The sequence below is a fragment of the Triticum urartu genome, chromosome 3A (assembly GCF_056163025.1).
Source record: "Triticum urartu cultivar PI428250 chromosome 3A, HENAU_Tu73, whole genome shotgun sequence".
NCBI lineage: Eukaryota > Viridiplantae > Streptophyta > Magnoliopsida > Poales > Poaceae > Triticum > Triticum urartu.
In genome coordinates, this window is record NC_141875.1 from 618,968,941 (window position 1) to 618,994,800 (window position 25,860).

Genomic DNA, 25,860 nt, shown 5'->3' on the forward strand with positions numbered 1-25,860 from the left:
CCGCCAATCCAGAACCATCCGTCCATCCGTGGACTCGTGGAGCGCAAACACGAGCCACCCTCCGGTTCAATCAAGGCCGGTTGACCCCGACGCCAACGGCAAAGAAAGATAGAGAGACGGTCGACGATCGACGACGGGCGGCGTGGGCTCGGCAGCTTGCGGTGCGCGCGATAAGCCCGGCTGACCCGACCGTGACGCGTCCTCTGGCCCGTAGCCACGCCCGTGCCGACCCGATCGGTTTATCTATCTATCGCCGCACCGCCGCCGCGTACCCTCCGGATTCGGCTGGTCGCTGGCTCGGCGGCGTGTGCGTCTGCGTGTTCCTTCATCCGCCGCCGCTGGCCGGGAGGTCCATCCATCCAACGGAACAAAACGTGTGCTCGAGGCTGGAAGGCATCTCATCGCCGCGTGGCCGTGGCCGTACGCGACAATTGCTAAAGAAACCCAGGCAGGGTAGGGGTTTTGGAGGAGGGTGAGGCAACCCCTTCCGTCACGCCACATCGGGAACCCCGACGGACTAATCGGGCGCCACCTAAGCAAGCAATTATGTTAGGGAAAGACACACACGACCAGCTGTTGTCGACCATTCGAAAAGAAAAATGGCTCACTCACAAAGCCGATGCGCCAGAACGGACCAAAGGCCCTTTCGGTGCGGCATGCCCGGACCCTGCGACCCTGGGGCCGCAAAGGGTCAGAGCCTAAGAAGAGCCGTCCAAGAAATGGAACGGAACGCCCTCAAAAAAAAATGGAACGGAACGGGATACTTGCGGCCCGGGAGAAAACGATGCTACAAAAAACCACAGCTGCGACCCGTCTCCCCCTAAGCACGCACGCCATACGCAAGGGAACAAGAACTTTTCAACCCCGGATTAAGGAGCCGGAGGAACTTTTCGCTGTGCGTACGCCGTGGTGATGCGGCACGGTCATCGTCCCACGGTCTCACCTGACCCGTGATCGCACCGAAGAGCATTTTCTTTCTCTCTTTTCTTTTCCTCTTCCTTGGATTCCAAGTCTGGTCGGCGGCCGGGCCGTGCTGAAGCAACGACCGGGCACGGAGGCACCCCCCGCTAGTTTCCATCGCCGCCTCTGGCAATTCCACGATTATCATATTCGTTAACCCGCAAAGTTAAGGTATAGATTTTTTTATTTTTAGATTTAGATTTCGAGCGAATAAAGTTTCGGGGGACGATGAATATTTCGCCGGGCCGGGGCGGGACGGGACGGGAGCCAGAAATCTAGGGGGAGGGGTGAAACGGAATCTGAGAGGATAGAGTAGGGTGGCGCAGGCAGTGGCCTCATCCTCAGGCTCGGATGGGCCGGGCTGAGCCGACCGGTCCCCGGGCCACCGAGAAATATTCCTGATAGACTGATCCAGTGATCGATCTCTGAATGTGATGGCCTTTTTCCCGTAGTGGGGATCCGCGGGGCCCGCCGGCGAAAGATCTAGAAACAGTGCGAGCTTTCCCGTTGTCTGCCCATGCCCAGAGAACTCATCAATCAGTGTATAGTACGTACCTTCCGTAGTATAGCGAGTGAAGCGACGTAAACGGTAAATTTCTCCGAATACAAAAATATACTAGATTTTGCATAGAGTATGGTATTCAAGTTGAAATGGACTCCTTCAGTTTAAGCATGATTGGGTTTCAAAAGGGTTTTTAAATATGATTAACGTCTCTCTCCTTTCAAGTTTGAATCACACCGATAAAGAAAGTGGGTCCGTGGGGAGACCGGCGGCGGGTCCCAGCGTGCTGCTGGTAGTGGATAGGGCCAACCAGCCATCTCCCCTCCCCCGGACGAGATTTGCCTGCTCCCCTCCCGTGTGCCCATCCGTGCTCCCGCATACGTGGCTTGATTTGATTGAAACAAAATAAGGCCCGACCCCATCCCTTAAAATCAGGGGAGAGATGATTAGATTAGAAAGAAAAAAGAAAAAAGACAGCCGTTGGATGAGGTGGGAGCACGGATGGGAGCACGGAAAGGGAGCAGGCAAGCCGGATCCCCCCTCCCCCCACCAAGACCTTTCTTTTCCGAACGCCATCTGCGCCCTCCACCAACGCCTCATTATCACCATCCATCCATCATCAATCCATCTATCTACCTGCTCCCATTTTTTTCTTCCCATCTATTTCTTTTTCAATATTTCCACTCGAAACACCTATTATTGAGAATTCAACTTTTTTTTCAGTTTCATGGTATAATCTTTAAATGAAGCGCCTATTCATCATATACCTGGCAAGAAAAAATGTCGTCAACCGAAAATCAAAACGTCTAATCATCGACCAAGGACCACTTCTTTCTCCATGCGCCGTCCTCCAACCCATCCCTAACAGTTGACAGCCGCCCTAGGCGACCGCATCGCTCCCCCTCCTCCTCGCCCTGCGCCGCCCTCCCCTTGTTGCAGCCCATCATCTGCCGTTGTCACCAGGGACATACCTCTAGCTCTACCTCTCCCTTCCCCCAACCTCTTGTTCTTCGATGCTAACAGACTTTTCACATGTCAAGCTGCTTCCTCGCCTCCACCCGGGATGTCACAGCTTGCTGCTGCTCGAAGCACCGCCTCGTCTTCAGCTAGGTCCTAACTCGGCCTCGTCAGGGTCAACGCTCGTCGCTGGCGCTCCTCACATCATCCCATTTCTGGGGTTGTCCGAAAATCGAACGATGCACGCGAAATTTATGGGGAATGTGAAGATTCATCCAACAACCACCAACCCAAATCCCAATGTTCATCTTCTTGCCCCTCTCCTTCTTCCTCGTGTCGTCGCCCTCCAACCCAGCCCTAACCGTCGCCCTCCCCCCCCCCTCCCTTCCCCTTTCGCAATCACGTCACCACTCTGCCCTTCCATCGCCGCAGTGCACCGCCATGCCCTGCCGCCCAAGGCCATCTCTGCTCCCCACCCCCACGCCACTTTCCTGTTTTCCGACATCAACATATCCACACCTGCACCCATCAACCCGCTTCCTCGCCTACCTAGGACGTCGCAGTTTGCTACCGCTCCCAGCGTCACCCCCATCTCCCGGCGAGGTCCTGGCTCAGCCTCGTCGGCATCAACGCTCGTCGCCGGCGCTCCGCACATAGCCCCCATCTTCGACCTCATCCCAAAATCGACCAGCGCGTGCAAAATCCATGGGTAAATTACGATTGGCAAATAGAATCAATAGAAAAATTGTACTACAATATTGGAAATATGTATAGAATAGGCTCATAAAACTGTTCCTCCATGCCTCATTTGTGTAGCCTTTCCCTCTCCCTTTGTCTCCTCCACTTTCTTTATTCCCAAGCATTTCCTTTCTATCTATCCTCCCCTCAAAGCCCTCAAGCAACCATGGAAGCAAAAACAAAGCAAAAGCAAAGCAGCCACAGGTTGCACGGCCGTAGCCTGCCCTCCCGTTATAAAACCGAGGGGGCCGAGGCCGCAGGACAAAAGCTCCTCACCCCTCTCCCTCTCCCCCTCACAGCTTCCCCAAAGCTTACCTTTCCCCACACCCAGACCTCACCAGCTTGCTCCGCGGTCTTCTTCTTGCTTGGTACCCCGGTCGCCTCTTGCTTCCTCGAGCCCCTCTCCTCCTCGCCCAAGCTTCTCTCTCTGAACCATCCCGGTCCGCGGCCACAGGGGGTTCTTGGATTGCCGGAGAAGAGCCATGCTTCAGGGCGGCAGGCCGCTGTCCCTCAGGGGCTCCCTCAAGGCCCTCGAAGCCGATATCCACCACGCCAACACCCTGTAAGCAAATCCTCTCCTTCCCCTCCATGATTTTCTTGATTCTGGGTGTTGCTCTCTTTCTGTACTTGATTTTTCCTGGGAAAAAGGAGTGGAAAGGGAAAGGTTCCCCTTTTGGTTCCTGGCTGTTTTTGGTCCCTGTTTTGACATGTTTGATGCAATTTGCGGGGGTGTTAAATTCATGTCCGCAGGCATGTTTTGATGAATCGGCGCTTCTTTTTTCAGGGCGCATGCTGTCCACAGGGCCTACGGGGGCACCTGCGTGCAGATGAGGCTGTCCTACAGCTCCATGGCTCCAATCATCCTCAACCTTATCCAGTGGATGGACTGCAGCTGCTCCCTCTCCTACACCCTCCCCAGCTACCTGGGCCTCCTTGAGGTTCTTGTCTACAAGGTATTGTTTCATTCAGTCCTGCTGCAGGCCCTCAAATTTCTTAGCTGAATTTTATCTCCAGATTATTATTATTGTTATCTTTTTGCTACATGGTAATGATGTTTTTAGATGCTTTGGTCTCACTGCAGGTTTATGTTGATGGGGATGCGTCCATATCCACCATCGAAAGGCGAGCGAGCCTCAAAGAATTCTACGGTATGCATAGCAGGCACATAGTTGGGGGAAATTCTTCAGTTTCAGGCCTTCTTCATGCACTGACACCGTGTGCTTCTTTCTGACGTGCCATGGAATGCAGCCATAATATACCCCTACTTGCAACAAATTGAGGAGAACGTCATGGCGAAGGAGTGCAAGGAGAAAGGGTGGTGCAAGGGGGACGGCGACAGCGGCGGCCGCCGGAAGCTTTACGCCGATGATAAGGACGCCGAGAGGGAAGACGAGTGCGGCATTTGCCTGGAGACCTGCACCAAGATGGTCCTTCCCAACTGCAACCATGCCATGTGCATCAACTGTTACCGAGACTGGTAATTGCCCCCTGGTTCCCCTTGCTTATCCGTTTGAGGCATTCTTAATTAGCACCATATATGTTGTTTATCATTTATAGTCCCCACGTCACACGCTAATGTTAAAAATTGCCAGTGGTTGAAAGAGCCTCGAGATAAGGTCAATTTAAGAGATAAATATGCGAGGAATCGCGTGAGCGGCGACAGCTTTGGAATCATGGGTTCTAACAATGCATTTGTATTGTGCGAAGGAGTTATTGGTGCAGTTCTTTTTCAACCTTGGCGCTGTTTGTGAGCTGCTCCTACTCAACTCAGTGTTGGTAGGGGTAGGGAGGGAGTAGTTCAACAACCCAACAGTAGTCTTTGATGCACACAATTCTGCATTTTATTGCTCTACAACTCCATTTAGCCCTACTTAAGCTACATTCTCTCCAAAATATTCAAAATTCACACCAAACAAAAATGTTATCGCTGATTCACTGTTGTTTGAAAGAACTGCAATCTGTTCAGATTGTTTTGCTTTGCTTGCACTGAACGCTCGATTAGTTGGCTGGAAGCTGGAAGTTGCAGTGTTTCTTATTGGCCTTCTACTGTCAACTATAGGAGAGATTACATATAATCCAACCATTCCAACTTTATGCCGTACTCAAGAGACACATTCGGTTATCCCTTTAATTAGGCACTGTATTTATGTTTGAGTTTAATGGGCAGTTGTGGTACTTCATAGTACCATTCTTAAAGCCCTGCTGTTTGTCACACTAAATACAACGGACTATATTTTATCAGTGGTATGGAAATGAGACAACCTGGAAGCTGCGTCCATAAATAAAAACCAGTAGCAGTACTGCATTACCAGTGGCAATTGTCAATAGCACAACACGAACTTGAAGGGATAAGCGCAAGGGGGCGTGGGGGATATTTAAATGTGACATTCTAATAATGCTAATTATGTTTCCTTAGCTGGCAGATCATACTTGTGTACCAAGGCAAGTGTTATCCGCAAGGCGTCGTGTGTGTCATAGGTTTTGCACATGGCAAGTTGTCGTTATAATGATAATGAACTGGCTGCTTCAGTACAATGTTGGGAGCAGTCAATGGCTTCTCTAACAGCATTACTTCAGACAAGATGCAGTTTGCTGCAATTGTATCTGTAGATACTTTTGGTAACTGGTCTATCGCTATTAGCCTTGCAGTGGCCCGACGCAGAAAATTGTCAAGTTAAGGGAAGAAGGTTCCGTTAACTCGCTTCCTTTTGATCAAAGCTAATTTTGCAATGTAGGCAACTGGATGAGGTTATGTACAATAGTGTGGTCTATTTTCTGTTTCTGAACTCTATTCGAACAACGTTCAGTCGATTTTGTTGTTGCGCTTTCTATTTGCTGCTGCAAGTGCCATCAAGCCACACCTCTAATGTGCATCATGGTTACAGGTACACAAGATCTCAGTCCTGCCCATTCTGCCGCGGAAGCCTGAAGCGAGTCCAGTCCAGGGATCTGTGGGTACTCACCGGCGACGAGGACGTGATCGACCCCGTGACCCTGGAGAAGGAGAATGTGAGGCACTTCCACAGCTTCATCGACAGCCTGCCCCTCATCGTCCCTGACAACCTCCTGCTGGTCTACTATGACTACCTAGTCTAGCGACGCTCCAGCGCCAGCTCCGGCTCGGCGTGGAGATAGCGATGATGTACTACAGTGCAAGGGTTCTCCGGCAGCCGACCATCCTCCGCAGATCGAGTCTGGCAAGCGAAAGCCGAAGCCGTCAGTCAGTCCGTTTGCCAAGCGCCATTATTTGTTGCTCTGGCTTTGCGCAATCGCATTGGTGTGGTAATAAGTGTACAGAAAAAGAAGTGTTTGATGGATCCTGATGAAGGTTTTTACTTGTTTGGTATCGATGCTATGGCAAATTGCCAAGCTATAATTAAAAAAGAACAGTTTCTGGGTAATGAGTCAATCTGTGTGTGTGTGTCACCACCATTGGTAGAAAAGGAGCCCTTCATGATTCTGCTACTGCTTCTTCCCTTTGTGGTTGTGTTATGTTGTGCAGCACAGTTTTTCTGGTACCAGTTCAAAATTTGTGTGGTAGTTCAAAATTTATAGACCACATCACAAGTTCATAATAGGTACTCCCTCCGATCCGATCCACAATAATAAGTGTCGTGGTTTTGGTTCAAAAAACTAGAGTTTGTAGTTTGAACTAAAACCACGGCACTTGTTATGGATTCAAGTTTGGGTCATGAAGTGCCCCAGAAACCCGAAGAAAGCGAACGAATGATTTCGAAATGGTCAGAGAAGCACTGCTTCAGTGAGCACCCTGTCAAACTTAAAACTTATGTCCGTGAACTTGCAAATTGTGAAAGTACGCCCCATCAGTTCCGTACCGGTCAACTTTTTACGGCCATTGAAATTGAGACTAAGTGCAGATTGTTGTGAATGTACACGTAAGCGCTGATGATGACCCAACGAAACTTTTCAACTTCAGCGCTGCTCTCGCTCTAGGTTGGATGATCTCATCAATCAGAAGGCAGTCAAGTCTGCCAAGTAAGAAACTACTCAGTCGTTCAATCAGAACAAACTGTTCTGTCGACTCAACTAGTTTGTATTACCTCCATCCAGAATTAGTTGTCTCAGATACGTATATCTAGAAATAATTTGAGACGAAGGGAGTATTATTCAACCGTCCAAGCGGAACTAAAAATAAATAAAGTGCTGCAAACAAAAAAAGCTGACCTGCTGCCTAGTTAGCCAACTATCGCCCGTGCAGAAGGCACACAGGAAACCTTGCACTCTAGGGCTCGCTTTCATGAGCATACACGAAATTTCAAGTTTGGTTTCTGATTGCAGTTCAAGATTTATGCACCACCCCAGAAGTTTAAGTTTGAGATAGCAGTGTCAGGTGTCAGTTGCTGCCATTGAAGCTGCAAACTTGGATATGAAATCGGAAACTTACTAAGCTGTTTGACGAGATAAACTAGTATTGCATTATTCAATCGTGCGTCAAAAAGGTGCTGCTGACTGGTTACAGGAGCATAGAACAAAAACCTGATATAAAAACCTTGATTTCATAAGCATACACGAAATTTGAAGTTCTGATTTCTGCTTAAGAGAAAACTGAAAGAGTACTCCAGCCTAGTGTAACAAAACTGAGCAATCTCAATTTCATGAGCATGCACGAAAGTGCAAGAGAAAACTGAGGTTACTTCAGCCAAGTGAAGCAACGAATGAAATTAAGCGATGTTGCTTCAGCTGAAGCAACAAAAGAAAAATTAAGCGATGCAACACAATCGAAATAGAGCAACTAAAGACATGTACTCAGCATATAACAGGTTTTACCCATTGTATAAGCAGCAAAATTACACGACCATAGTAGAACAAAAACCACCGCACCCGAGTAACAGGGTATTCGACTCCAAAAACGAAACTACCTAAGCTATTTTGAGAGCACAAGTTCCATACTAGGTTCGATATCCGAAGGATATATCAAGACTCTGAAAACCAAACGATAATACTGGTAAGCAGGACACCCAAACAGGCCACCGCACCGAAGGCAGATCAGTACTTGTAGTCCTTGACGTGGAGGCTCTCAGAGGCCCCCTCGCCGAGGGTGGCATCGCCCTTGTAGGTGCCGAGGGTGGCCTCAGAGTTGGCCTTGCACCTCACCAGGAACGCCTTCCTGGCCTTCTCCTCGTTCTCCACCTTGCCAGCCCAGGCCTTGAGGGTGCTCTGCTGGAGGGCACGCCCGAAGGAGAAGGACAGGTTCCATGGCTTCTTGGTCTCGAGCTTGTTCATGGCGTTCAGGTTCAGGGTCGCCTCCTCCTCGCTCTGTCCACCAGAGAGGAAGACAATGGCTGGGACGGCAGCAGGGACAGTCCTCTGGAGGGTGCGGACGGTGTACTCAGCAATGACCTCAGGGGCCACCTTCTTGGCGTCGGATCCAGGGGTGACCATGTTGGGCTTCAGGAGGGTGCCCTCAAGGAGGACATGCTGGTCGTTGAGGGCCTTGTAGCACGCAGCAAGGACCATCTCAGTCACGTAAGCACAGCGGTCAATGTCATGAGGTCCATCAACAAGGATCTCAGGCTCAACAATGGGCACCAGCCCATTCTCCTGGCAGATGATGGCATAGCGAGCCAGACCCTGAGCATTCTGGTCGATGGAAAGCTGTGATGGCTCGGTGGGGCCAATCTTGAGGACGGCACGCCACTTGGCAAAGCGGGCACCAGCCTCGTAGTACTTGGCACAGCGCTTGCCAAGGTCATCAAAGCCCTGGGTGGTGGTCTCACCGTTGGTTCCAGCGAGCTCGACGGTACCCTTGTCCACCTTGATGCCAGGGAGGACGTTGCCCTCCTTGAGGATGTCAACGAAGGGCTTGCCACCCTTGGTGCTCTGGTACAGGGTCTCCTCAAAGAGGATCACACCACTGAGGTACTGGAGGGCTCCAGGGGTGCAGAAGAGGAGCTCACGGAGGGCACGGCGGTTGTCCTCAACATTCTCAACATTGATGCTGGCAAAGCGCTTGCCGATGGTGCCGGTGGACTCGTCGGCAGCAAGGATACCCTTGCCGGGGGTGCCAATGTAGGCAGCGTTCTTGATGAGCTCATCTGCAGGATAACCACCATCAGTATTAAGATGAATTGCCATAACTATTCAGATTGTGCTAAAATCTAGAAAACTGCACAAGTTGAGAGTAGCCATTAACAGCGTTGAGCTAACAACAGATGCACAACAAACTGACTAGCATGATTCTGACAACTGATTATGATTTTTTTACAATTTCTCAAAGATGTATCTGCACAACAGCACAAGGTGGCTAACACGGCCAGGGGCAACAAAGAATTAACATGGCAGCAGAGCAATCAGTACAGCTTGCAACTATATAAGCACAGGATATAGCTTAGCAAAAGAAGCCACTAGGATCTAAACAGAAATAGATTTACAGGGGCAATCTTCAAACAACCATAAAGCCATAGTAAACACTACAACGAACACAAACAGAATTATGTACAGATGGAGCAACCGAGTCCATCAACTTACCCAAAAAAAGTACATGCAAAATAAGAAGGAACGCCAGTATCATCATTCATATAAAATAATCACTAGCATGGACCTAGCAGTAATCATCAGCATGCAGCCCATCACCCTGACGCGACCTAAATCCACCCAAAGGACTCGGATCTTACAGGCAGTGCCTAAATCCGCTCGAAAACAGCGTAACCGCTAGAACCAAGCAGATCAAAGCACGGCGCGTACGGACGGCACACACTACATCGGATTCGCGAGCAAAGGTAGATCTAAGCACGGCGAACAGGCAACGGATCTACACGCGAGGCAGATCAAAGCGCCGACGTATCGAGAGAACGACGAGGGAGGGGATGGATCGCGTACCCTTGTACTTTCCGCAGTAGGCCGACATGGTCGATGCTCGGGGGGATTCGAGAGCGGGGGAGGGAGGGGAGATTTGGGGCTAGTTGGCAGGCAGGTGATGGGGGTGGTGGCTTTGGTGGACGGGCAGGATTAGGTGGCGGGGGTTATAAAGAGGCCCAGGCTTGGACGAGGGGAAAGAAAGGGGCAATTCGACCGGCTAAACCACCGCTCTGCCCCCCCGCGCACGTCGTATTCACACCGGCCCACGGACTCGTCGAAGCCTCTCGTCCTTGGTTTTCTTCGCGAATCCTCTCTATCCTTTGCTAGCAAAAAAAAGTCCGTGTGTCGCAATAGTTCCAAAAAAAATCCGTATGTCGCAACGTGAGAAAACTGTGAAGAAACTATGTGAATGAACAGTAGCGATTCACTATTGATTGATCTCGATGATGTACAGATTTGTGACGATTCACTATTGATTGATGTTAATGATGTACATATTTATATCCCTGGAGGGACGCATCGCACACGCGCAACGTTCACAATAGGCACGATCTGAACGACGCGTCCGTTACGTTAGGATGCAATCGTTTGAGAGAGAAACCGGCTGTCGGTTCCACAAGCAGAGATTCTAATTAATTAATCCTAGCACTCCTCTTAAGCGAACCAATCTGTGGTTGAATGGTTAGAGGGATTGTGGTATTCCGAGTTCACCAGGATTCAAGTCCTGGTGCTTGCAATTATTCCTGGATTTATTTCATGATTTTCGGCGATGCGCATTCAGTGGAAGGAGACGTTCCCGTCGATGACGAGGTGACTACGGTTATTTCGTAAATTTCAAGATGATATGTCGGCTCAGTCTTTTGGAGGGGCTCATATGAGTAGGGTGTGCATATGCGTTCATAGGGATGAATATATGCGCGTGTATATAAGCGCTTGTGTCTGTACTGTGTTAAAAAACACCACCCCTAATATTTGCTTCAATTTTTTTTGTAAACATTATCATCACGGTTAGTCTTCAAAAACCCTGTAGGAAAAATACGAGGAAATATGTACAATATGCCATTAAAAACTCCATCCAAAAACTCAATAGAAAAATAAGAGAAACTGACATATTACAATGACTGCATTAATAATGTCTCATTAAAAACCTTCTATAAAAAACCATTTAGAAAAAAACTTATAAAGAAAAAAAGTGCAATATCAAAGATCTGAGGATCACAAACAGATTATCATTTAGAGATACACTTCCTATTAGAATAAATCCGAGACACTCCGTCGATCATCCAAGAACCAAACAATTACACAATGCACGACACCGAGATTTGTTAACGAGGTTCACCGATATGGTTACATCTCTGGGACCTGACTACAGGCGCTCCTCCCCGTGATACCGCTACAATACCGCACTCAGTCGCCCTGGACGTCGGCACATGCCGCTGGCTTCCCCTGCATTCCTGTGCTACTATGTTGGCATATGTTACATCGTGTGTCTACTCTCGATATATATAAGAGACCTAGAATACAAGTGTCCTACTAGGACACGACTCCATATCTTGTAAACACAATACTACTCAGAGTCCAACTGTAACCTACTTGTACACAATATTCGACACAACTCTAGCAAACTCCACCTTGGCGAATATTCTCCACCACCTTGAGTTCGTCAATGCATCAAACTTTCATATACATTGGACTTGAGCTTATCCCATGAGCACCGCTGCTACTCCAAAGACTTCATGTGACTCCACCTGCAACTTGTAGTCCGTTCTTTTCTTGACCACAGTCAATGCTCGAGCGAAATTAAGTTCCACATTACTCTAGTTTGCGCTCCCAACTTCCAGTGTATCCGTCCAATGCCATCACACACTGATCATTGACATGCGTGAAAGTGAACAACTAACATATTGGATATCACACATAAGAGTTACCTGAACTCAACATCACCGCTCATTTCTTGCCCGTCTGTCTGAAACTTGAAAGAATATCACCATTGCTTCTAATCATCGCGAGTCAAATTCGCAGTTGTCTCACCACATGTATGACCACCAGAGCCATGACCTGTCTCCATGTCCCGTGCGTACCGCACGCCTCGCCGCTATTACCGCGTCGAGCCTCCGCTATCCCGGTCGAGTCTCAAGGGTCGCAAAACCACACCACTCAACCCCCACTACAGAGTACCACCGATCATCACCGACCGATGACAAGTCTCACGCTTCCATCAGACCACTGGGCTCCAGTCCGAACTACGTGTCACTCGCTTTTTCCCACCGAATAGGCTTCGATTCTCTGGATCCTTACACCGTAGCCCCTCAATCCAGCTCCACCTTCAACATGACTCCATGGTAGATGATCATTCCACCCTCGCGCTCGTCGACTTCAAGCTCCGTGTGTACATCACCTTGAATCAACCCCGCGCCATAGTCTTGTCGAAGTCACACAAGCCCTCAGGCCTGCGCCACGTGTTTCCACGCTCCAGAAATCGGTCACCATCAGTATCACACTCCTATGTCATTGTCGCCAATCCCACCTCCGTCTTCTGTAACAACCGACTTGCGTTGATTCGTCAAACTGCCTAGTCAGACCCGGCCGAACTCGTTCGACTATATGACACGCTCGAGGCTCCCAAATCGTCTTTGGCAAATTTTCATCCATCACATGATAATTTCATCTTAACTGAATTGACTTCTCGCAACGCCTTCAAGCATCTCTGTTGTGCCAACAAATCTTTCATCCGTGTCTGCCATAACCCAAAGTTTTTAGTTCTAATGAACTTCTCCACCTCAAACCCGATGCCCGATGGCATCATGATTCTTTGTATGGCTGACCTTGCGAAAATTAACAGAGCTTCTTTCCATGATGCCAAAGTACATAAGCAAACCTAACGTGGTCACCTCCCAGCACTAGTAGCAATTCAACCAAAACAATGTTGGTCTTCACGTGGTGTAACTCCTAGGCTCAACTCTCAATGCTAGCTATTTGCTTTGTCAAATCCTTAGCCTTCCTGACGTACGCATATCCCTTGATAGACTTTTTCCTTGCCGATTGATCTGCCTCCATCCGTGTCACACAAGGACTGGTCCTTTTTTTGTTCCAAAACAAAACTCTTTTCGCTGCTTTGTAGCACTTCCTGCGTGCTTCACCGGCCATCTGAACCTGCTCGCGTTGCCACGCCTTGGCCTGTCCAGCTGCACGGGTCACTATGGCCAGCCCCGCCTGGGCTTGCCTGCCCAATGAGCCACCAGGCGCTAGTGATCTCAGCGCCCGCCTAGAGTACGCTCGCACCATCAATCCTTCGACCCACCACCGCACGACTCTCCTGATGATGACCCACAAGTGTAGGGGATCTATCGTAGCCTTTTCGATAAGTAAGAGTGTCGAACCCAACGAGGAGTAGAAGCAAATGATAAGCAATTTTCAGTAAGGTATTCTCTGTAAGTACTGAAATTATCGGTAATAGATAGTTTTGTGATAAGGTAATTTGTAATGAGTAACAAGTAATGCAAGTAAATAAGGTGCAGCAAGATGGCCCAATCCTTTTGTAGCAAAGGACAAGCCTGGACAAATTCTTATATAAAGGAAAGCGCTTCCGAGGACACATGGGAATTATCGTCAAGCTAGTTGTCATCACGTTCATATGATTCGCGTTCGGTACTTTGATAATTTGATATGTGGGTGGACCGGTGCTTGGGTACTGCCCTTACTTGGACAAGCATCCCACTTATGATTAACCTGTATTGCAAGCATCCGCAACTACAACAGAAGTATTAACGTAAACCTAACCATAGCATGAAACATATGGATCCAAATCAGCCCCTTACGAAGCAACGCATAAACTAGGGTTTAAGCTTCTGTCACTCTAGCAACCCATCATCTACTTATCACTTCCCAATGTCTCCCTCTAGGCCCAAAAAATGGTGAAGTGTCATGTAGTCGACGTTCACATGACACCACTAGAGGGATGACAACATACATCTCATCAAAATATCGAACGAATACCAAATTCACATGACTACTTATAGCAAGACTTCTCCCATGTCCTCAGGAACAAACGTAACTACTCACAAAGCATATTCATGTTCATAATCAAAGGGGTATTAATATGCATAATGGATCTCAACATATGATCTTCCACCAAGTAAACCAACTAGCATCAACTACAAGGAGTAATCAACACTACTAGCAACCCACAGGTACCAATCTGAGGTTTGGATACAAAGATTGGATACAAGAGATGAACTAGGGTTTGAGATGAGATGGTGCTAGTGAAGATGTTGATGAAGATTGCCCCCCTCCCGATGAGAGGATCGTTGGTGATGACGATGGTGATGAATTCCCTCTCCTGGAGGGAAGTTTCCCCGGCAGAACAGCTCCGCTGGAGCCCTAGATTGGTTCCGCCTCGTGGTGGCGGAGTTTCGTCCCGTGAGCTTGCTTATGATTTTTTTCCTCGACGAAAGACTCCATATAGCCAAAGATGGGCATTAGAGGGCCACTGATACGTCTCCGTCGTATCTACTTTTCCAAACACCTTTGCCCTTGTTTTGGACTCTAACTTGTATGATTTGAATGGAACTAACCCGGACTGACGCTGTTTTCAGTAGAATTGCCATGGTGTTGTTTTATGTGCAGAAAACAAATATTCTCGGAATGACCTGAAACTCCACGGAACATCTTAGAAAAAATAATAAAAAATCCTCGCCAAAGATGAAGACCAGGGGGCCCACACCCTGTCCACGAGGGTGGGGGCACGCCCCCCTACCTCGTGGGCCCCCTGGATGCCCTCCGACGCCAACTCCAACTCTATATATTTGCTTTCGGAGAGAAAAAAAATCAGAGAGAAGAAATCATTGCGTTTTACGATATGGAGCCGCCGCCAAGCCCTAAAACCTCTCGGGAGGGCTGATCTGGAGTCCGTTCGGGGCTCCGGAGAGGGGGATTCGTCGCCGTCATCATCATCAACCATCCTCCATCACCAATTTCATGATGCTCGCCGCCGTGCGTGAGTAATTCCATCGTAGGCTTGCTGGACGGTGATGGGTTGGATGAGATTTATCATGTAATCGAGTTAGTTTTGTTAGGGTTTGATCCCTAGTATCCATTATGTTCTGAGATTGATGTTGCTATGACTTTGCTATGCTTAATGCTTGTCACTAGGGCCCGAGTGCCATGATTTCAGATCTGAACCTATTATGTTTTCATGAATACATGTGAGTTCTTGATCCTATCTTGCAAGTCTATAGTCACCTACTACGTGTTATGATCCGGCAACCCCGAAGTGACAATAATCGGGACCACTCCCAGTGATGACCTTAGTTTGAGGAGTTCATGTATTCACTATCTGCTAATGCTTTGTTCCGGTTCTCTATTAAAAGGAGGCCTTAATATCCCTTAGTTTCTGATAGGACCCCGCTGCCATGGGAGGGTAGGACAAAAGATGTCATGCAAGTTCTTTTCCATAAGCACGTATGAGTATATACGGAATACATGCCTACATTACATTGATGAATTGGAGCTAGTTCTGTGTCACCCTATGTTATGACTGCTACATGATGAACCGCATCCGGCATAATTATCCATCACTGATCCGGTGCCTACGAGTTTTCCATATACTGGTTCTCACTTATTTACTTTCCCGCTGCTACTGTTACAATCACTACAAAATACCAAAAACATTACTTTTGTTGTCTTTACTTTTGTTGCCGCTACCACTACTATCATATTACTTTGCTACTAAACACTTTGCTGCAGATACTAAGTTTCCAGGTGTGGTTGAATTGACAACTCAGCTGCTAATACTTGAGAATATTCTTTGGCTCCCCTTGTGTCGAATCAATAAATTTGGGTTGAATACTCTACCCTCGAAAGTTGTTGCGATCCCCTATACTTGTGGGTTATCAGCCACCAGGGGGCCCACAAGGCAGGGGGCGCGCCCAGGGGGTAGGGCGCGCCCCCACCCTCGTGGATGGTGGGTGGCCCCCCTCTGGTACTTCCTTCGCTCAGTATTTTTTATATATTTTGAAAATAACTCCCGTGGAGTTTCAGGGCTTTTGGAGATGTGCAGAATAGGTCTCTAATATTTGCTCCTTTTCCAGCCCAGAATTCCAGCTGCCGGCACCCCCCTCTTCATGTAAACCTTGTAAAATAAAAGAGAATATGCATAAGTATTGTGACATAATGTGTAATAACAGCCCATAATGTGATAATTATCGATATAAAAACATGATGCAAAATGGACGTATCAACTCCCCCAAGCTTAGACCTCGCTTGTACTCAAGCGAAAGTCGAAATCGAAAAATATGTCCACATGTTTAGAGATAGAGGTGTCGATAAAATAAAATACGGACATGAGGTATATATATTCTGATCATGGGATCAAAATAATATTCTGATCACAACCTGAACAGCCTGAATAACGTGCTTGAACTTCCCTCTGTACGAACCCGACCTTCGGGCTATCTTCGCAACCATGGCTCCCCCCGTGAATTATTCTGCTTAGTCGTGTTCTATATGGTGTTAGTGTAATCTAGAAATGTTTTTTAGCAACTAAATACCGGTTTTAAATAGGAATCTCGCTCGTTGGCGGATTTTGCTCTTGGGATCGTGATGAAATTGTGTTTTTTTAATTTTACTACCTGATTTATTTGACCTGAACTTCTCCTAGTGCTAGGTTGAACTTCCGCCAACATTGCTCAAATGGGGCTTGCGATATACCGTTGGAAAGCTATGGACACCAGTATCATGACCCAAGTTAAATTTTTGGCAAAATGTAAGCGGTTTAAGATCAGTTTTGAAAACTGTTTTTTCCTCATACAAAAAACATGAATCATATTTTTGATCGCATTTCTAAACCATTTATCGGAATGAGGCAAATAATATGGCGTTGGAAACCTGCTGCAAAACCGCTCCTTCCACATGTTGAAAGTTTTCTCTAATTCCCTATGGATAAAGGGTAATTTGGAAAACCGTAGAATTTCATAAACGGAACACCTGAGTTCGTATTTTCGATGCCATTTCTAAACGGCTAATCCAATTGAGGCAAATAATATGGCGTTGGAAAGCTTATGAAAATACGCTACTTTTTCATGTTGAAAGTTTTTTCTAATTTTGAACAATTTAAAAGTAATTTAGAAAACGATACAAGTTCCACCGAGTTCGTATTTTCGAGCTAATGTTTTAACCGTACGTCCGAATGCAACAAATCATATCGTGTTGGAAAGCTTGAAGAAATGGAAAACTTTTTTGTATATATTGTTTCTCCCAATTCCTTATGGTTTTAAGTCAATTTTGAAAATGGCTAAAAATGTATTTTCCCCGTAATTTCTACAAACTTTATCGGAATGAGGCAAATAATATACCGCTGAAAAGCTACGGAAAATGCGAAACTTTTCCATGTTGATGGTTTTCTCTGATTCCCAGCCGTTTTTATGTAATTTCGAAAACGGCGAGATCATTCGTTCTGCCTTTATCGCGAAACAGATTCTTCGGAAATGCAGCGCGTGAAGAACCTGAACTTCTCGGCGCATGTACCTGAACTTCACTATGTTTTTCACGTGATTTTTTTGCTCGTAGCTCTCCATCCACTGCTCGTAGCTCTCAATCCACTCACCGGAATTGAGCAAGTGATATACCGGCGGAAAGCTGCTGTAAGCACACAACTTTCCCGTGTTGATCGTTTTTTCATACTCGCGATGATTTTAAAAGTTTTTCATCTGAAATTCATTCAGCGTAGTAGTTAAACTTCGTGCTGTTTTCACGTTGAACTTCTGTTACATACTTTCGTTTGTAATTATCTCATTCATTCGTCAGTGTCACACAAATGATATTACTTTTGTACAAACCTCTCTCACAATAATTTTTTAATTTTCTTCGACCGAGTAGTTGAACTTATAACAACAAAAAATTTGGACCTTGCCTTTTAATTCATTTTTTCTCATATTAAACACACACCATGTAGTACATGAACTTTTTCCATTTTTATAATTTGATTTTTTATTTTCTTTTTGAAATCAAATTGGTCCCAAATAATAACTGAACTTCTTCGTGGATTGAGAGAATTGTTTTAAAACCCCAAAAAACATTTTTTTTGTTTTTGAACATGGACATACAAGGTGAACCATTCTCGCAAGAATTTTTTAACTTCCCTGGACAGAGCACTTGAACTTTTGTGAATAAACCTTTTAAACTTCTATTTTTCTATACTTTTATTTCACCTGAAACGCATTCCTTGCAGTACTTGAACTTCTCACTGTTTTCAGTATGAACTTCTATCACATTTTTGTGTATACGTTGAATTACACACAATTCAAGGATGAACGTCATTTTTTGCCATTTTTGAAACATGTAACTAGAGGTAGAACGTCCCGCAATATAAATTCTGAACCGTGCATAGAGGTGCACGTGAACTTCTTGCAACAAATCTCAGTTTTTTATATACTTTGAACTTCTCTGTTATTTCAAATTGAACTTCTTAGTCTTATTCTTAGAAAAAATGTGTTTTCAAATAAGCATCAAACATTTTTTTAAATTGAACCTCATAATTTTATTTTATTTTCCTAGAAATGGAAAGAATTTGAGTTTTACGTAAACATCAAACTACTCCTTTTATTTTAATTTGAATTTCTTTAATTTTATACTTTATTAACAAAGAAAATCTGTGTTTTTTTAAATATTGAACTTCTCTTTTTTTATTATTTGGACTTCTTGGTTTATTTCTTTTAGCATCAAAATATCCTAGTTTTGTCATAAATATTGGACCCCCTTCACATTCTTTTTCTAATTAATTTTTGTGAACTATTTTTTTATTTAATTTGAGCTTCCGTTGTGGAAACTTGTTTAACAGGAGGAACCTTTTGAACTTTCCCAGTTTGTGCACTTGAACTTCTAGCAACAAAATTTTTGGACTTCACCTTTTTACTCCTATTTTTTCATACGAAACACACACCATGCAGTACGTGAACCTCCGTCTGTTGTCAATTTGAACTTCTCCCTATTTCACTTTAGTAGCGAAAAAAATCTGAGTTTTTTATAGACATCGAATCGCTCTAACTTTCTTTTTTCAACTTCTTTTGTGTGATTTTTAGATTTGTGAAAAATGAAAGTTTTGTTAGAAACATTGAACTTCTTCGTTATTTTGAATAGATCTTACTGGTCTTATTCTTTAGTAACCGAAAAAACTGAGTTTCAAATAAGTATCAAACACTCTACTTTTAAAAGTTGAACTTCTTTGGTTTTATTATTTAGTAAACAGAAAAATCTCCGTTCTTTATATACATCAAACTACTTCGTTATTTTAGTTTGAACTTCTTGGCCTTATTCTTGTAATAAGGAGAAAAATCCAAGATTTTAATATACATCAAACTATTCTATGATTTAAAATTGAACTTCCTAGTTCTTTTATTTTTTGCTAGGAGTATTTTAATAAACATCCAAACTGTTGTGGTATTTAAACCCGAATGTTTTTATTTTACTTTTTGGAAACGAATATTTTTTTTCTTTTTTAATAAACTTCAGACTTCTCTATTTTCAAAATTTGAACTTCATGAATTTTTTGTATGTTCGCCTCTTTTTTATACCCAATGTGTGTGTTTTGCCCTAAGCGAACATATTGAACTATCCGCGACAGAGAATATGAACTTCGCATCAACCTTTTTTGTCTTCAAGAATGCTCGCTTGTTTTTTTGCTTTTAATATCGAACTTCTATGCTCTATTATTTTGTAATAGTTTTATGAAGGAGAAGGAAAGCAACAACATAATGTGTGTCAGAGAGACAACTAATTGAGGAAACCAACCAATACGTGATACATTTTTTACTATAAAGAGCAGAGAACAATTTTTTTCCATGTCATTCCAATTTGAACCCCACTAAAAATTTTCTATTCAATGTATTTTTTAGTGTTTCCGTATTGGTTGAACTTGTTGCTTCCTTAAAATTGAACTTCCTAATGTTTTACTACATGAACACAGAAAAATTGACACTATAAAACCAATATGGAAAACAAACTTCTTGGAGCCGTGATACGTCTCCAACGTACCTATAATTTTTGATTGCTCCATGCTATATTATCTACTATTTTGGACTATATTGGGCTTTATTTTCCACTTTTATATTATTTTTGGGACTAACCTATTAACCGGAGGCCCAACCCAGAATTGCTGTTTTTTTGCCTAATTTAGTGTTTCGGATAAACGGAATATCAGGCGGAGTCCAAACGGAATAAAATCTTCGGAAACGTGATTTTCTCACCGAACGTGATCTAGGAAACTTGGACCCTACTGCAAGGGATCAATGAGGTGGTCACGAGGGTGGGGGGGTGCGCCCCCCGCCTCGTGGGCCCCTCGGTGCTCCACCGACGTACTCCTTCCTCCTATATATACACACGTACCCCCAAACGATCAGAACAGGATCCAAAAACCTAATTCCACCGCCGCAACTTTCTGTATCCACGAGATCCCATCTCGGGGCCTGTTCCGGAGCTCCGCCGGAAGAGGGCCGTCATCACAGAGGGCTTCTATATCATCCTAGCCTCTCCGATGAAGTGTGAGTAGTTTACCTCAGACCTTCGGGTCCATAGGTAGTAGCTAGATGGCTTATTCTCTCTCTTTGAATCTCAATACAAAGTTCTCCCCCTCTCTCGTGGATATCTATTCGATGTAATCTTCTTTTTGCGGTGTGTTTGTTGAGACCGATGAATTGTGGGTTTATGATCAAGTCTATCTATGAATAATATTTGAATCTTCTCTGAATTCTTTTATGTATGATTGGTTACCTTTGCAAGTCTCTTCGAATTATCCGTTTGGTTTGGCCAACTAGATTGGTAGTTCTTGCCATGGGAGAAGTGCTTAGCTTTGGGTTCGATCTTGCAGTGTCCTTACCCAGTGACAGAAGGGGCAGCAAGGCACGTATTGTATCATTTTCATCGAGGATAACAAGATGGGGTTTATTTCATATTGCATGAATTTATCTCTCTACATCATGTCATCTTGCTTAAGGCGTTACTCTGTTTTGACTTAATACTCTAGATGCATGCTGGATAGCGGTCGATGAGTGGAGTAATAGTAGTAGATGCAGAATCGTTTCGATCTACTTGTCACGGACATGATGCCTATATACATGATCATGCCTAGATATTCTCATAATTATGCTCAATTCTATCAATTGCTCAACAGTAATTTGTTCACCCACCGTAGAATACTTATGCTCTTGAGAGAAGCCACTAGTGAAACCTATGGCCCCCGGGTCTATTCTCATCATATCAATCTCCATCACTTTTATATTGTTTTGCTATTTACTTTGCTTTTACTTTTTACTTTGCATCTTTATATCAGAAACACCAAAAATATTCTATCTATCAGATCTCACTCTCATAAGTGACCGTGAAGGGCTTGACAACCCCTAATCGCGTTGGTTGCGAGTAGCTATCGCTTTGTGCAGGTACGAGGGACTTGAGCGTGGGCTCCTACTGGATTGATACCTTGGTTCTCAAAAACTGAGGGAAATACTTACGCTACTCTGTTGCATCATCCCTTCCTCTTCGGGGAAAACCAACGCAAGCTCAAGACGTAGCAAGAAGGATTTCTGGCGCCGTTGCTGGGGAGTCTACGAAAAAAGTCATATACCAAGTACCCATCACAATCCCTATCTCTCGCATTACATTATTTGCCATTTGCCTCTCGTTTTCCTCTCCCCCCAATTCACCCTTGCCGTTTTATTCGCCCTCTCTCTCTATCCTCCCTCTCTGTTTGCCTCTTTTATCCGTTTGCTTTTTGTTTGCTCGTGTGTCAGATTGCTTGTTTGTCGCGATGGCTCAACCAAGATTTGGTGATCTTCACCTTAAAAGGTTAGAGGAGATCGAAAACAACGTTAGGAAGTTTATGGTTTTGCAATTTGAGCATAATAATTTCTTTAGAAACAAACTTAAAGAACAAAAAAGTTTTATGAATTATATGAATAAAGAGCTTGATGATATGTCTAAAGAATTTGAGGGTATAAGATCCCAGATTGCTCATCTAGAGAAGATGACTGCTGAAATTTCGGATATGCAAGCCACCTTAGTCAATAAGATGGCCGCTAAACCGAATATCTATGAAAATCAAGATGAAGATCTAAAAGTTATTGATGTGTCTCCAATTAAATCTTTATTTTGCAATATGAATCTTGATGAAACTGAATATGATCTTCCTTTACCTAGAAGGCGTTCTAAAAATTCGGAGTATTTAGATTTTAATGATGAAATTGATGAAAGTGGGATTGAAAGAAATAAAAATCTAGATGTTGCTAAACCCAATATATTGGATTTGAAGGAATTTAATTATGAAAGTTGCTCTTTGATTGATTGTATTTCCTTGTTGCAATCTGTGCTAAATTCTCCACATGCTTATAATCGAAATAAAGCCTTCATCGAACATATTGTTGATGCCTTGATGCAATCTTATGAAGAAAAACTTGAATTGAAAATTTCTATCCCTAGAAAACTCTATGATGAGTGGGAACCAACTATTAAAATTAAAATTAAAGATCATGAGTTTTATGCTTTGTGTGATTTGGGTGCCAGTGTCTCTACTATTCCCAAGACTTTGTGTGATTTACTAGATTTCTGTAACTTTGATGATTGCTCTCTAAACTTGCATCTTGAGGATTCCACTATTAAGAAACCTATGAGAAGGATTAATGATGTTCTTATTGTTGCAAATAGGAATTATGTGCCCGCAGATTTCATTGTTCTTGATATAGATTGCAATCCTTCTTGCCCTATTATTCTTGGTAGACCTTTCCTTAGAACGGTTGGTGCGATTATTGATATGAAGGAAGGGAATATTAGATTTCAATTTCCATTAAAAAAGGGCATGGAACACTTTCCAAGAAAGAAAATAAAATTACCATATGAAACTATCATGAGAGCCACTTATGGATTGCCTACCAAAGATGGCAATACCTAGATATATTCTTGCTCGTTATGCCTAGCTAGGGGCGTTAAACGATAGCGCTTGTTGGGAGGCAACCCAATTTTATTTTTATTCCTTGCTTTTTGCTCCTGTTTAGTAATAAATAAATTATTTAGCCTCTGTTTTGGTTGTGTCTTTTGTGTTTAATTAGTGTTTGTGCCAAGTAGAACCATTGGGAAGACTTGGGGAAAGTCATGTTGAACTTGCTGTAAAAAACAGAAACTTTAGCGCTCACGAGAACTGCTGTTATTTTTATTTAAACAGTGCTATTTAGTTAATTATTTTTTCATATGATTAATAGATAAATTACTCACGTCCAGAAATTTATTTTATAATTTTTGGGGTTCCAGATATTGCGCTAGCTACAGATTACTACAGAATGTTCTGTTTTTGACAGATTCTGTTTTTCGTGTGTTGTTTGCTTATTTTGATGAATCTATGGCTAGTAAAATAGTTTATAATCCATACAGAAGTTGTAATACAGTAGGTTTAACACCAATATAAATAAATAATGAGTTCATTACAGTACCTTGAAGTGGTCTTTTGTTTTCTTTCGCTAACGGAGCTCACGAGTTTTCTATTTTGAGTTTTGTGTTGTGAAGTTTTCAAGTTTTGGGTGAATTCTTTTGATGGATCATGGAACAAGGAGTGGCAAGAGCCCAAGCTTGGGGATTCCCATGGTACCCCCAAGATAATCCAAGGACACCAAAAAGTCAAAGCTTGGGGATGCCCCCGGAAGGCATCCCCTCTTTCGTCCACTTCCATCGGTAATTTACTTGGAGCTATATTTTTATTCACCAACATGATATGTGTTTTGCTTGGAGCATCTTGTATTATTTGTGTCTTTATTTGTTAGTATGCCACAATCAACCTTGCTGTACACACCTTTTGAGAGATCCATACATGAATTAAAATTTGATAGAATACTCTATGTGCTTCACTTATATCTTTTGAGCTAAGTAGTTTTGCTCTATGTGCTTCACTTATATCTATTGAGCTAAGTAATTTTGCTCTATGTGCTTCACTTATATCCTTTGAGCTAGATAATTTTGCTCTATGTGCTTCACTTATATCTTTTAAGCGTTATAATTTTGCTCTATGTGCTTCACTTAGATCCTTTAGAGCACGGTGGTGGATATGTTTTAAAGAAACTATTGATCTCTCATGCTTCACTTAAATTAATTTGAGAGTCCATTAATAGCATGGTAATTTGCCTAATAATAATATGCTTGGTATTCAAGATTTGTGAAACTCTCTTTTGAGTGTGTTGAATACTAAGAAAAGATTGAAGCATGATAATTGTTTTGAGTTATGGAGGTGATAATATTAAAGTCATGCTAGTTGAGTAGTTGTGAATTTAAAGAATACTTGTGTTGAAGTTTCTGATTCCCGTAGCATGCACGTATGGTGAACCGTTATGTGATGAAGTCGGAGCATGATTTATTTATTGATTGTCTTCCTTATGAGTGGCGGTCGGGGACGAGCGATGGTCTTTTCCTACCAATCTATCCCCCTAGGAGCATGCGCGTAATACTTTGCTTTGATAACTTCTAGATTTTTGCAATAAGTATATGAGTTCTTTATGACTAATGTTGAGTCCATGGATTATATGCACTCTCACCCTTCCACCTTTGCTAGCCTCTCTAATACCGCGCAACTTTAGTCGGTATCATACACCTACCATATACCTTCCTCAAAACAGCCACCATACCTACCTATTATGGCATTTCCATAGCCATTCCGAGATATATTGCCATGCAACTTTCCACCATCTAGTTCATCATGACACACTTCATCATTGCCATATTCATATCCTGGCACACCGCCGGATGCATTCACATAGAGTCATATTTTGTTCTAAGTATCGAGTTGTAATTGTTGAGTTATAAGAATGATCATCATTATTAGAGCATTGTCCCAGTGAGGAAAGAATGATGGAGACTATGATTCCCCCATAAGTCGGGATGAGACTCCGGACGAAAAACAGAGGCCATAAAAAAAGAGAAAAGGCCCAAACAAAAAAAATGATGAGAGAAAAAGAGAGAAGGGACAATGTTACTATCCTTTTACCACACTTGTGCTTCAAAGTAGCACCATGATCTTCATAGTAGAGAGTCTCTCATGTTATCACTTTCATATACTAGTGGGAATTTTTCATTATAGAACTTGGCTTGTATATTCCAATGATGGGCTTCCTCAAATTGCCCTAGGTCTTCATGAGCAAGCAAGTTGGATGCACACCCACTTAGTTTCTTTTTGAGCTTTCATATACTTATAGCTCTAGTGCATCGGTTGCATGGCAATCCCTACTCACTCACATTGATATGTATTGATGGGCATCTCCATAGCCCGTTGATAGGCCTAGTTGATGTGAGACTATCTTCTCCTTTTTGTCTTCTCCACAACTACCATTCTATTCCACCTATAGTGCTATATCCATGGCTCACGCTCATGTATTGCGTGAAGATTGAAAAAGTTTTGAAAAAGTTAGAGTATGAAACAATTTCTTGGCTTGTCATCGGGGTTGTACATGATTTAAATACTTTGTGTGGGGAAGATGGAGCATAGCCAGACTATATGATTTTTTAGGGATAACTTTCTTTGGCCATGTTATTTTGAGAAGACATAATTGCTTTGTTAGTATGCTTGAAGTATTATTATTTTCTATGTCAATATAAATTTTTATCTTAAATCTTTCTGATCTGAATATTCATACCACAATTAAGAAGATTTGCATTGAAATTATGCCAAGTAGCACTCCGCATCAAAAATTCTCTTTTTATCATTTACCTACTCGAGGACGAGCAGGAATTAAGCTTGGGGATGCCCGATACGTCTGCAACGTATCTATAATTTTTGATTGCTCCATGCTATATTATCTACTATTTTGGACTATATTGGGCTTTATTTTCCACTTTTATATTATTTTTGGGACTAACCTATT

The 25,860-nt window shown here is 43.7% G+C and overlaps 2 protein-coding genes across 2 annotated transcripts; one reads left to right on the forward strand and one right to left on the reverse strand.

The window, feature by feature from the left end:
* Positions 1 to 3,403: 3,403 nt before the first annotated feature.
* On the forward strand, positions 3,404 to 6,558 carry LOC125545477 (E3 ubiquitin-protein ligase AIRP2). The gene is made up of 5 exons (XM_048709425.2): positions 3,404 to 3,719; positions 3,942 to 4,110; positions 4,239 to 4,305; positions 4,406 to 4,634; positions 6,043 to 6,558. Exons 1-5 carry the CDS (start codon positions 3,640 to 3,642, stop codon positions 6,251 to 6,253), a joined length of 756 nt encoding a protein of 251 aa, XP_048565382.2. The 5' UTR covers positions 3,404 to 3,639; the 3' UTR covers positions 6,254 to 6,558.
* A 1,344-nt stretch (positions 6,559 to 7,902) lies between these two features.
* On the reverse strand, positions 7,903 to 10,155 carry LOC125545478 (fructose-bisphosphate aldolase 1, cytoplasmic). Its single transcript, XM_048709426.2, has 2 exons — positions 9,998 to 10,155; positions 7,903 to 9,213 (listed from the first exon to the last, which is right to left on the reverse strand). Exons 1-2 carry the CDS (start codon positions 10,023 to 10,025, stop codon positions 8,165 to 8,167), a joined length of 1,077 nt encoding a protein of 358 aa, XP_048565383.2. The 5' UTR covers positions 10,026 to 10,155; the 3' UTR covers positions 7,903 to 8,164.
* Positions 10,156 to 25,860: the final 15,705 nt, after the last annotated feature.